The sequence below is a fragment of the Panthera uncia genome, chromosome B4 (assembly GCF_023721935.1).
Source record: "Panthera uncia isolate 11264 chromosome B4, Puncia_PCG_1.0, whole genome shotgun sequence".
Classification (NCBI taxonomy): Eukaryota; Metazoa; Chordata; class Mammalia; order Carnivora; family Felidae; genus Panthera; species Panthera uncia.
Window position 1 is genome coordinate 76,687,236 of NC_064809.1, and position 11,075 is coordinate 76,698,310.

Here is an 11,075-nt window from a genome sequence, read left to right on the forward strand (position 1 = left end):
TGCTAGGTAAAAAGATCCTAGGAGCATTATCTCCTAGGTGCCTCTGTTAGGTAAAGCTCCCTTAAGTGTAAAGCCCAGAAAAGAATAAAGCAGTCCTTGCCCTTGAAGCCCCCAAGTCTGGCCCTGATGGAATCAGTCACACAGAGAGAACATCTCAATCACGTGTGGAAATGTCACGTTGGAGTAAGCAATGGGCACTGCAAGATCCTAGAAAATAGGCACTCAGCCCAGCCTAGGGATTCATGGAAGTTTCCAGAAGGAGTGGGAACCTGAATGGAATCTCAAAGGAGCATTAAGAGTTGTCCAGGTAGGGGCGCCTGGGTGGCGCAGTCGGTTAAGCGTCCGACTTCAGCCAGGTCACGATCTCGCGGTCCGTGAGTTCGAGCCCCGCGTCGGGCTCTGGGCTGATGGCTCGGAGCCTGGAGCCTGCAGCCTGCTTCCGATTCTGTGTCTCCCTCTCTCTCTGCCCCTCCCCCGTTCATGCTCTGTCTCTCTCTGTCCCAAAAATAAATTAAAATGTTGAAAAAAAAATTAAAAAAAAAAAAGAGTTGTCCAGGTAATGAAAGGTGCAAATGACAGTCCGTGCACAGAAGCTGTGTGAGTACGAGCATCACCTGGATAGATGATTCAGCTCCTAAATACATCTTCATTGGAGGTCTACACAGAGCAAGTAAACCAGATGCTTACCCTCCCAAACAGTGTGGACACTCCCTCATTCCCCAGGGCTGCTCTCCAACCAAAAATTCCATGCACACCTGTTCCTTCTGGTCTCTTTGTCCTGTGTGCTGAAGTCAGACGTACAGAATTGAAGTCGGTCACCACTGGTCCTACCTCTACGATTTCTCCTTCTTGGGCTTCAAAGGGATCTCCAAATTGAGTCCCAAAGCAACAGCACAGTCACCCCTGTGCATTTCTCAGGATCTTAAGTCAGCCCCAGATAACAAAGAATCTGTCCATTTCTCAGGTGGATAAACTGCAACCAAAGGAGCTTCCCCTCTGCTCTCCTCAACACCTCAGCACAGGACATGTTGCCTCAGTCCCTCAAAATCACATCTACCTAGACTCCTTCACTGTGCACCCAGGACTGGGCACAGCACCCAGGCCTTACCACCCCATGGCCAGAGGTATGCCTGCACTGTGGCCCTAGAGGAGGTAAACCCCATGAATGGCTCATGGGTTCCTCTGAAGGCTGTTTCACGTTACAGATCCCATCCACCCATCCCCTCCCCACAGCCTCTCTTACTGGGTCACTGGGAATTTGGTCTTTGGAGAAAGGCAGAGCATCAGTGCTGGGAAGGGCTTTAGGGGTTCATGACCCACAGAGTCCGTGGATGGGCTTTGTGGGTTTGCAAACCTCTGAACATGCAGACACATTTCTGTACCTTTTTTCAGGGGGGATCGTCCACAGTTTTTATCAGCTGGTCTGAGTGCAACAGGTGATGGTTAGTGGCTGAGCCAGAACAGAGCCCCCATAACTCCCAGGGCACTATTTCTGGTACCCACAGTGATGACAGCGGTGACATCAGAGAGAGGCATTTGGGCAGAAAGCCCACCAGACTCTTGGGCTCTTGTGCTTCCCAAGGTTTATTGCATCTTGGCACACACAGAAGGGGACCTCCTTAATACATGAAAGGCACAGTGAGGTCAATGGAGGTGGCAGCTTGGGACGAGAGGTCCCGCCCTCGCAAGGCCTGCCCCTGTTACCCTGAGGGCTGGAGGGGCAAACATCTCAGGCACATTTATGATACCAGATAGACAGAAAGCCAACCAGAGGGCTGAATTCTGCAGGCCAAAGCTGAGGAACTCAGAACCCCATCCAGCCCCACTGCTCACTTTGGAAAATCTAAGACCTCCCACTCCCCACCAAAATAAGCACACAAAAGCTATCCCCAAACCTACCGTGATGGTGTGCTTTAAGTTCTCTTTCCAGGAATCTATGTGCCTATCTTTCTAGTTATTTGATTAAACTTTCCTCCTCCTCCAGGAAGCCTTCTTTGCTTAGCTTCTACATCCTGGTCTCTTCTCAGCATTGTTGCCTGGGACTGCCATTCCCTGATTTGTACGAGGACATGATTTGCATCTATGTCCATCTGTCCCATCAGCCTGCGATGACCTCCAGAGCAGCTTGCTCTGATCTGCCTCCTGACTTTCTAAAGGCTGGTGCATGTGGGTGGGGCGGGGCCCATTATCATTAGGAGGTGAGCAATTTGGTGAGATTGACACACTGACAAGAATGTACCTCTGATATTACTCAAGGGCAGTTTATTGAATGTACAGCAGGAATCCAGAGTTCTTAACTCAAGCAAAGAAGGGACTGGGTGTGACCATTTTTAGGAATATTTACATCAAGAGCCATGACTTCTGGCCTGGGCAGTACCATCAGAGATAGATCAAGCTCCCCCCACCAAGCACAGCTCATAGCAATAAGAATTGAGAATCACAAGCACAGCAGGATACAGCCCCAGAGAGAGCACTCAAGATAAGTCACACACCCACAGTCCTCAACAAAAAGGCAACATAATCATGCTGCCCTCATCAAAAGAACCATGGGTTCAAAAAAACTCCCTTTGTGAAAGAGGCAGTGATATGCCATGGAAAGTATATAGACCCTGGAGTCAGCCAGACCTGGGCTTGACTCGTGGCCCTGGTACTTCGTGGGTCACAGGGACAGATTCTACAGCCTCTCAGAGGATGGGGCTTCTCCTCTGTCCTGAGGATGCTGGTTGCATCCACCCAGCAGGTTGGGTAAGAAAGACAGGCATGAGGGGAGCCTGGCACATAGCAGGTGCTTAGCATATGGTTGTAGCTATTACCAGTAAGGGAGGAGTGGTGGGTGACCCAAGGTGGCAGGAGATCCCTACGTTCTCTGTCACTTGGCTTTGTAGAGACAGATACAGCTGGTGGTCTGAGAGAGGACACCTTTTCTCCTAAATAATGGAGTCATTCGGCAAAGACCTTTCTGAGGGGACAGGCAAGGGCTGGCTGACCGCTTGCCTCCTGGGTGCACATGGAATGAGCCTCAGCCTCAGCACACAGCAAGACTATTCCCCCCTCCCCTCCCCTCCTTCTCCGCCACCCCCTTCCCCTCTTCTTCCGGGGAGAACCAGAGCTTCCCAGGGCCAAGAAGGTAATTGGAGCCTGTGCCCCAAAGCCTCCTGAAGGCAGTAAGGGGAAACAAGAAGTCAGAGTCCACGCGGTACCTGAGGAAACAGGACAGTCAGGGGAGACACGGCACGGGTGGCCGAGTGCACTACAGACAGTCCCGGGACTCGGGGGTGGAGGGTGGGGGACAGCAGACAACTCCAGGTAGGGCGGTGGCCAGGATCTCTCTTCTCCTAGGTGCCGGGGGCTTATTGGGTAGCTTTCCTGGAGGGGGCGCTCTTGCCCCGGGCATCCTTGAGGTCTCCCACTCGTGCCCCTTTGGCCCTGGACTGTCCGGCCCAAGTGCTGCTGGAGCTGCCCGCCAGGCCACTGGGCCCCGTGTCAACACTGCCAGAGGTGCTGGGGTGGTAGTAACTGTTTCCACCGCTGCTGATGACAGCTGAGGAGGAAGGGCCGAGAACAGAGAAGAAGGGCAGTGAGGGTCACTCAGGAAAGAAGCCATCCCCCCTCAACCCCCAGCAACCTTCAGCAGCCTGGAAACATCACAAAGACCCACAGACACCCTGCGATGTGCCAGGCTCCGCGTGAGGCGAGGACCACACAGCACAGATGCGATCCCTGTCCTCCTGGAGATTCTTGGACTGTTTGGCCCCCAGTATACATTCTTTTTTTTTTAACTTGTTATTTAAAGTTTATTTTATTTATTTTTGAGAGAGAGAGAGAAAGAGAGAGAGAGAATCCCAAGCAGGCTCCACACTGTCAGTGCAGAGCCCGATGCAGGGCTCGAACTCACAAACCATGAGATCATGACCTTGAGTCAGCCGCTTAACCAACTGAGACACCCAGGCGTCCCTGCCCCTGTGCGCATTGTTAACCCTCTCTCTGGATGACAACGCCCTGGGAAGAGACAGGAAGGAAATGGGGTAGGCATGACTTCAGTCACTGTTTCCATGGGACAAAGGGAAATAGGTTTCCTTTGAAGCCAGAGAAGCTTCAAAAGACAGTTGCAGAAATTCCCAGATTGGGGGTGGGGCAGAACCACTAAAGGAGGTAGCATCGCCCTATCCTGGTGTCCACAGCTTTCCCATCCAGCCAGAGTCCCCACCCAACCCATCTCTCAGGGACACTTACAGATGCTCACAGATGATGGATTCTCACCAGACATCCTGTAAGACAGAAAGTTAGAGAAGGATAAAACCTCAAGGAAGTGTCTACATTCAGCTAAACCTGGATGGGCACCTGCTTTAACACGTAGATTATTTTCATTCATCCTTAAAACACTCCTCGAGATGGGGATTATAATCTCATTTTACAGGTAAGAACATAAAGATGCAGAGACGCTCAATGATTTACCAGGACTGCAGAGCTTGTGCGTGGCAAAGCTAGTGATGAAACCCAATCTGGGGTTTCTGTGTGACCCCACCTGGTATTTTCAGAGCACCCCTCATGCTATTTGCTTCATGTTTGACCTCCATCACAGGAAGGAAGGGAAGCTGAGCTCCCCAGTCAAACCACCACCTTGTGCTCATGTTGTTCATCTTCCACTTCCCAAATGTCCCCAGCCTAGCAGCGAGCCACCCACAGCCCCTTCTCCCCTGCTTCCCCCCGCCCACCCCCCCACCTGCACTCCTCGCCCTCCAGCAGCTTGCGGTAGGTGGCGATCTCCATGTCCAGGGCCAGCTTCAGGCTCATGAGCTCCTGGTACTCCCGCAGCATCCGGGCCAGCTCCTCCTTGGCCTGGTACAGGGCAGCCTCCAGCTCATCCAGCTTGGCCCGGGCATCCTTCAGGGCACTGTCGCCCCGCTGCTCGGCATCGGCGATGGCCGTCTCCAGGTTGGCACACTGAAAGCCAAAGACCAGGGAGATCATCAGAATGCAAGATAGTTTTTAGATCTTCTGGGTTAGGTAGCACAACCCCCATTCTTTACAGATGAGGCCCGAGGTGACAGCAATTAAAAGCTGCAGAGCCAGCACTAGACCTTGGGTCTCCTCTATTTTCTGTCGCAGATGGATATTTACAGGAATTGGTGTGAGAAGCTGTTGAAGCAGTTACATTTCATGAGTATAGGAAAAAAACTTTGATGCTCGCAAAGTTGTCTAGTCCCTGGGGTTGGAGGCCACCAGTGGCTATAAATTCAAAGGACACCAGGTCCAAGAGAATCATGCTGAGACCCCAGCCAGAACGCCTCTAAGGAGCAGACAGCATGCCAAGGTGCCACTGTAGTCAGATTCCTGCCTGCAGGACAGCTCCCAGTCAGGACCCTTGCTACCTGTTAGCACCAAGAGCAAGCATTTCTGGACCAATCCAGCACTCTGCAGGGAGTCTGGCTCAGTGCTCCCCCCTTGGCAGCCTGAATTGGGTGAAGGAGGCTTCCCTTAGAGCAGGAGATTAAAGGCCTGAAATCACAACTACAACCTCAGAAACTAGATTCTGACAAACACCTAGCAGCACTGTGATGTCATGTACTGATGGGGAGGGAAACTGTTCCCCGGCTCCCCCACATCGCCTGGAGTAGAGGCCTCAGGGAGGAGAGTAGGCTCTGATCTTTCAGTTTGGTGACTCTGTCACTGGCAGAGTTGACCTGGTTCTTTGGGGAGGACCAGGACAGGAAGGATTCCCCACCACCTTAAAATCAGCTCCCCACTGACATGGTGTTTAAGTCTTGCTGCTTCCAGGTGAGACAGGATCCCCCAGCTGAAGTGGACATCCCACATGGTACAGGGCAGGGCCACCCAGGAGGGCTTCATCTGCTGTTGTCCTCCCTCCGTCACCAGGACTACGCCCCACCCAGAGGGCAAGAGCTTAACGTGGCCATGGAGGGGCCCGGGATGCATTCCCCACGCATCCCACATGTGTTGAGTGTCCATTGGGAGGAGGAGGTGTGGGAGCTGCCGCCAGAGGGCACATCTGAAGGGTTGTACAGCAGGTGTGTTTCACATAGAAAAGGTCTGAGAAAGAGGGAAAAAAGAAAGAGGAAACCTGATTTCTAATGTTGGCTCTGTTGATGACCAGCTGGAGACCTTGGGCAAGTCACTTTCCCTCTCCAGCTCATCTTCCTTACCTATGAACTGGGAGTCAGATGAGGTAAGCTCAAGGCATTTCCCAATCCTGAGCACAGTGCCAGCTCTGACCACAGGGGTACAGAGGCAGGTGGGAAACAGGGACAGTGGATGGCTGAGGGGTTCCCACGCCCAGGTTGGGAGATGTGCTTTGTGCAAAAGGGTGGGCTCCAGTTTCTCCATCGCAGGGGATGAAATTGAACTTCACCAAGAACTTGACAATCTTTGTGAAGTTGCTGCCCACCTGCTTCTTCACATTGGCAATCTCACACCGGATCCTCTGGATGAGCCGGTTCAGCTCTGACATCTCGCTCTTGGTGTGTTTGAGGTCATCACCATGCCGGCCGGCTGCCAGCTGCAGCTCTTGGATCTGGTTTCCCAGAGATAGAAAGTTGGTTATGAGACAGGACTGCATCCCCTGTCCCCCGACTTGAAGTAGGGGAAAGGTCCTGAGCAAACAATCCCATGGCTGGGACCAACCAGGGGAGGTGGTTCCAGAGCAGGAAGTGATAGAGCGGGGGCCTGGGCACCCTTCCAGGGGTTTTGTGGTGGTTCTGGCCCAGAAGTCCACCCCCTTCTCTAAGCAGAGCCCGTGTGCTGGGTCCATCATTTCTCATTGCTCTGCTTGTGTTCTTTCCTCAGCTGGATGAAAGAAAGACGTAAGTCACATTTATTAAGCACTTTCAAAATCTAAGAAGTGCTTTCAGCTTGTTTAACACCTCTTTACAGAAGCATCTGCATAGGCCAGGCTCTGCTCCAGGTACTGGAGGACATAGCAGTGAGCAGGATAGGTGAAGTCCCTGTCCCCACAGAACATAAATTCTCCCATAGCCCTTTCTCAGTGACAAGTGGAGAGCCAGGAAACTGACGGCTGTGTGTACCCTTAAGATGGCGGGATTGTTGGCTCGGGGCTTATAGCTCATATCTTCCCCTCTCCCCTTGCCCAGTCCTCCAGAGAAGAGGACATATCCATGGATAGGGGACGAGGAACCTGTGATCTTTGCTGTTTGTGGGATTTAACAAACATGACAAGGGGGGCCAGAGCATGGCAGGTGTGAAGCCCTGAAGAGCACCCAGGTAGAGTCTCCTCCAAACATAATTGCCATTGCCCAGAAGGTGCCTAGACTTTCACTTCCTCATCTTGGAAGTCTCCCCACACTGATTAGGAAAGAGCTCGGGGCTTCCTCTTCCCTCCCCACCCCACCCTGGGTCTTCCCTAGTTACTCTCCCCCATATTTGTTACTCTTCTGCCCCATAATGACATGCCATAATCCCTGGAAACACATTTGTTTTACAGCAGGAACACCTCTCTTCTTTCTTCCATCAATGGATTGCCTGTCCCTCTCCGTTGAATATGCCCATCCACACCAATTTTATGTTTTACCTTGGATAATAGTCTCTACTAAGAATTCTTTTCGAGTAGGATGTGGTTAAAGCATTGGTTGTAACCATTCTTTCTTTCAGCACATCTACAAAGATGGCTCTTGAATTCACTGGTGGAGGTGTCCCTTCCCAGGAAAGGAGAGGCTGGTGGAGGACAGCGATCCCCCTGGTGCCCACCTTGCTCTGGTACAGGGCCTCAGACTCTGCCTTGCTCTTCAGGGCGATCTCCTCATACTGAGCTCGGACCTTGGCGATGATGCTGTCCAGGTCCAGATCCCGGTTGTTGTCCATGGACAGGATAACAGAGGTCTCGCTGGCATGAGTCTGGATCTGGGCCATCTCCTGAATTGAGAGATGAGGAGAGTCAGTGTCACCCAGCCTCCCTCTGCTGCTTATTAGTCTTCTGGGCTGACGTGGTGGGAAGAAGTGCCTGCTCCAGATCTGTCTGTTGGAGCCGAGGGAGAAGGCTCACAGCAGCAGGATATACCCCACATGGGCAGCAGGCAGTCAACGGCATTTCCCATAACTCACAGGGTTAAGAACCTGTGCTTGAGTAGAACTTCACAAGGTCATTTTTTCCTGCCTGCACACAAGGTCACTATCATAGTCCAGGTGGGATTGTCTCTTATGTATATGGCTTCTGGGGACCAAGATCTTACACTTCCGTGGTCTCGCAGTGCAGAGTTTTGCACCTTTCTATAAAAACAGGCTTCATTCTATTTATTCTAAATCCTTCTAATTGGCATCCCAGGGAAGAGCCAAGTGAAGCCTCCAGCTGGCAAGAGGCAGGGTGGGGAAAGGGTAGGAGTATCCTCACCACGTCATACAAACACTTGAGGAACTTGATGTCTTTATCCAGAGAGTCTACTTTGGCCTGAAGCTCCACCTTGACCGTGTAGGCTGCATCCACATCCTGCCAAGAGGTGCCCAGAACATTCAGTCAATACCATCCCATCTCATCAGCTTTCCCTGTCCCTGATCCCAGAGCCATCTGATTTCCTATTTTTTTGCCTGCAAATGGAAGCATATGGTTGAATAAAATCACTTAATATTGCTTTTTCTCATACTCACTTACTCTCTGAAAATAGGGAAAGGGGAATGTTGCTTGTTACATTGGAGAAAAACAATGCCCAGAGAGGTAGAATGAGTTTCCCCAAGTCACACAGGAAGGTCAAGCTGGACCAGAGATTCCTGACTCCCAGGCCAGAATTCTCTGCTGTCTGTCTCTCTGCCCATCCCCTGGGTGTGTGTCCTGTCTCTCCAACTTTCTAGAGGCCAGAACAATGACTCTGTCCCCATTTAGGCGTAAGCCCCTCCCGAGGAGGCCTGGGCTGGAGTCCTGAGTGGAGGCGGTTCAGATAGGGGTGCAAGAGACCAAGGTCCATAGGCTCTTCTCTTTCTTACCTTCTTGAGCACCACAAACTCATTCTCAGCTGTTGTGCGCTGATTAATCTCCACCTCATACCTGGGAGAAAGGAGAGAGGATAGCAGAGACCTCAGTCCCACTGGCCAAGTAACCTTCCCTTCCCACTGTCCGGGCAAATGCTTGGGTGCAGAGTCCCTGCTGGATCTCCTAGCATTGCACAGGCTGGGAGTGGCAGGACTATGTCCCTGAGTTGCCTCATTTATATTCCACTCTCTGGATCCCAGGAAAATATCCCAGTGTCCATTAGGCTCCCTAAACTGGCCACTGAACCAGTTGGTGGATCAATGAGCATGGAACTCCTTCCAATCAACCAGATAGGACGTTCTTATCAACAGAGCAAGCTGTTGTGCCACAACCAGGGGAGGGGTGTGAGCCCCTGGCCCTGGTGCTTGCTCCCTCCCCACCGAAATAGTGGCACAGAGATTGGGTTTGCCAAGAAGCCTCTGGGAATATGACCTATGACCTTGGTGGTCCGTGCTCACCTCTTCTTGTAGTCCTCCACCACGTCCCGCACGTTCCGCAGCTCTGAGTCCAGCCGCACCCTGTCCCCGGACAGTGTCTCCAGCTGCTTCCGTAGGTTGCTGATGTAGCCCTCGAGGATGGGCTCCAGGTTCTTCCTGCAGCTGTTCAGGTCCAGCTGCTGTAGCAGCTCCCACTTGGTCTCCAGCACCTGGTTCTGCTGCTCCAGGAACCGCACCTGGGACCACAATGGAGGCTATTGTGTCCATGGACATGGGCCATTGACTCCCAGGTTATATGAATTTTTCTAAAGTCGTTTGGCTTAAGTGCTGACTCTCCACTCATGGGATTCCATGCAAACTAGACCTTTACAAGTGCTCATTCCATAGCCTTCTGGACAAAACCAATCCCTGAAATCTCGAGGAAGAAGGAAATTCCATAGCTTTCTTCCGTCACCTGACTCAGCACCTGGGAGATGCTCCCCTGATGACTCAGTCAAGGGTTTCTTCTGTACTGTGAGCCCTCCCCTCCCAATAGTGCTGATCCTACCTTGTCTTCTTTAAAGAGCTGGAGATTCATCAAGTTGTCCTCCAGAAACCCAGCACTTCTTTCTCAAGGTGGGGCTATGCTTCACTCAATTCTCCACCCTTCTTTGCAAAATCCCCCAAGAAAGCAGCACATTCATTCATCTCTTTGTGCTACCTAGCTTACAAGATGTTATGATCAGGGAGCCCTTCCTGACACCCAGCTGCCACCTTTCCATCCACTGTGCCCTGTCTACTCCCAGGCAACAGGGATTTGTTCCCATCTCACTGGACTGTCTCATCCTCCTCCTGTGAGACCCACCTTGTCGATGAAGGAGGCGAACTTGTTGTTCAGAGCTTTGATCTGCTCCCGCTCCTGGGTGCGCACTCTCTGGATCTCAGGGTCCAGCTCCACGTTGAGGGGGGCCAGGAGGCTCTTGTTGACGGTGACCTGGTGGATGCCCCCGGGTGGGCACATGGATGGGCACACGGGCCCCGAGGCCACACTGCCAAACATGCTGCCAGCAAAGCCAGTGGCCCGGCCCCCTCCATATCCAGAGCCAGGCCCAAAGCTGTAACCTCCAGTCCAAACACCACCGCCAGCTGTATTGAAGGAAATACACCGATTCCCTCCAAGACTATAGAGGCTCCGACTGCCGAAGCCAGCCCCAGGTCCTTTGCCAGTGGCACGGCAAGAAGCCATACTGCCCACAGCCTTCCTCAGCACCACGGCTGAGCGCCCACTGAAGCCACCCTTGTCACCACCAGCCTTGATGTTCAGCTGGCGACTCATGGTGGGAAGGATGGAGTTGACAGAGCTGGAGAGAATACCAACGGATAGAGAACACTCTGACGGGGCACCCAGAGTGCTGCCTCCTTTTATCCTGTCGAGCCCAGGACACCGGAAAAGGGCGTCTCTCCACTATCTCCTTTCCTAGTGCTAAAGGGCCAGGGGCCATGGGCAATTTGTAGAATAGAGATCTCCAACCCTTCGTGGGAACAAAGCATTTCTGATAGCAAGCGGAATATGCTGTCCTTGCAGACTGGAGTGGTCTAATCTGGCATTTATCTGTGCTCTTAATTAAGGAGCAGGAAACTTATCCCCTTCAGAGATCTCCTAG

General features: G+C 52.3%; 1 protein-coding gene across 2 annotated transcripts; it reads right to left on the minus strand.

Moving 5' to 3' along the window:
• Positions 1 to 3,138: 3,138 nt before the first annotated feature.
• Positions 3,139 to 10,747, minus strand: KRT74 (keratin 74). 2 transcript variants are annotated; one of them, XM_049625537.1, is made up of 9 exons: positions 10,277 to 10,747; positions 9,454 to 9,668; positions 8,950 to 9,010; positions 8,363 to 8,458; positions 7,723 to 7,887; positions 6,407 to 6,532; positions 4,724 to 4,944; positions 4,234 to 4,268; positions 3,139 to 3,541 (listed from the first exon to the last, which is right to left on the minus strand). In XM_049625537.1, the coding sequence occupies exons 1-9, from the start codon at positions 10,745 to 10,747 to the stop codon at positions 3,351 to 3,353; spliced, it is 1,581 nt and encodes a 526-aa protein (XP_049481494.1). In that variant the 3' UTR covers positions 3,139 to 3,350. The 2 variants fall into 2 exon arrangements, with proteins under 2 accessions (XP_049481494.1, XP_049481495.1); XM_049625538.1 differs by lacking the exons at positions 3,139 to 3,541; positions 6,407 to 6,532 and having other exon boundaries at positions 4,073 to 4,268.
• Positions 10,748 to 11,075: the final 328 nt, after the last annotated feature.

Coding starts and splice junctions, on each gene's coding strand:
- KRT74 (XM_049625537.1), bottom strand. CDS start 10,747: ATGAGTCGCCAGCTGAACATCAAGGCTGGTGGTGACAAGGGTGGCTTC. Junction 6,533..7,722: donor AGGCCCTGTACCAGAGCAAG/GTGGGCACCAGG, acceptor CTGGGAAACCAG/ATCCAAGAGCTGCAGCTGGC. Junction 4,269..4,723: donor CTGGAGGGCGAGGAGTGCAG/GTGGGGGGGTGG, acceptor TCTGTCTTACAG/GATGTCTGGTGAGAATCCAT.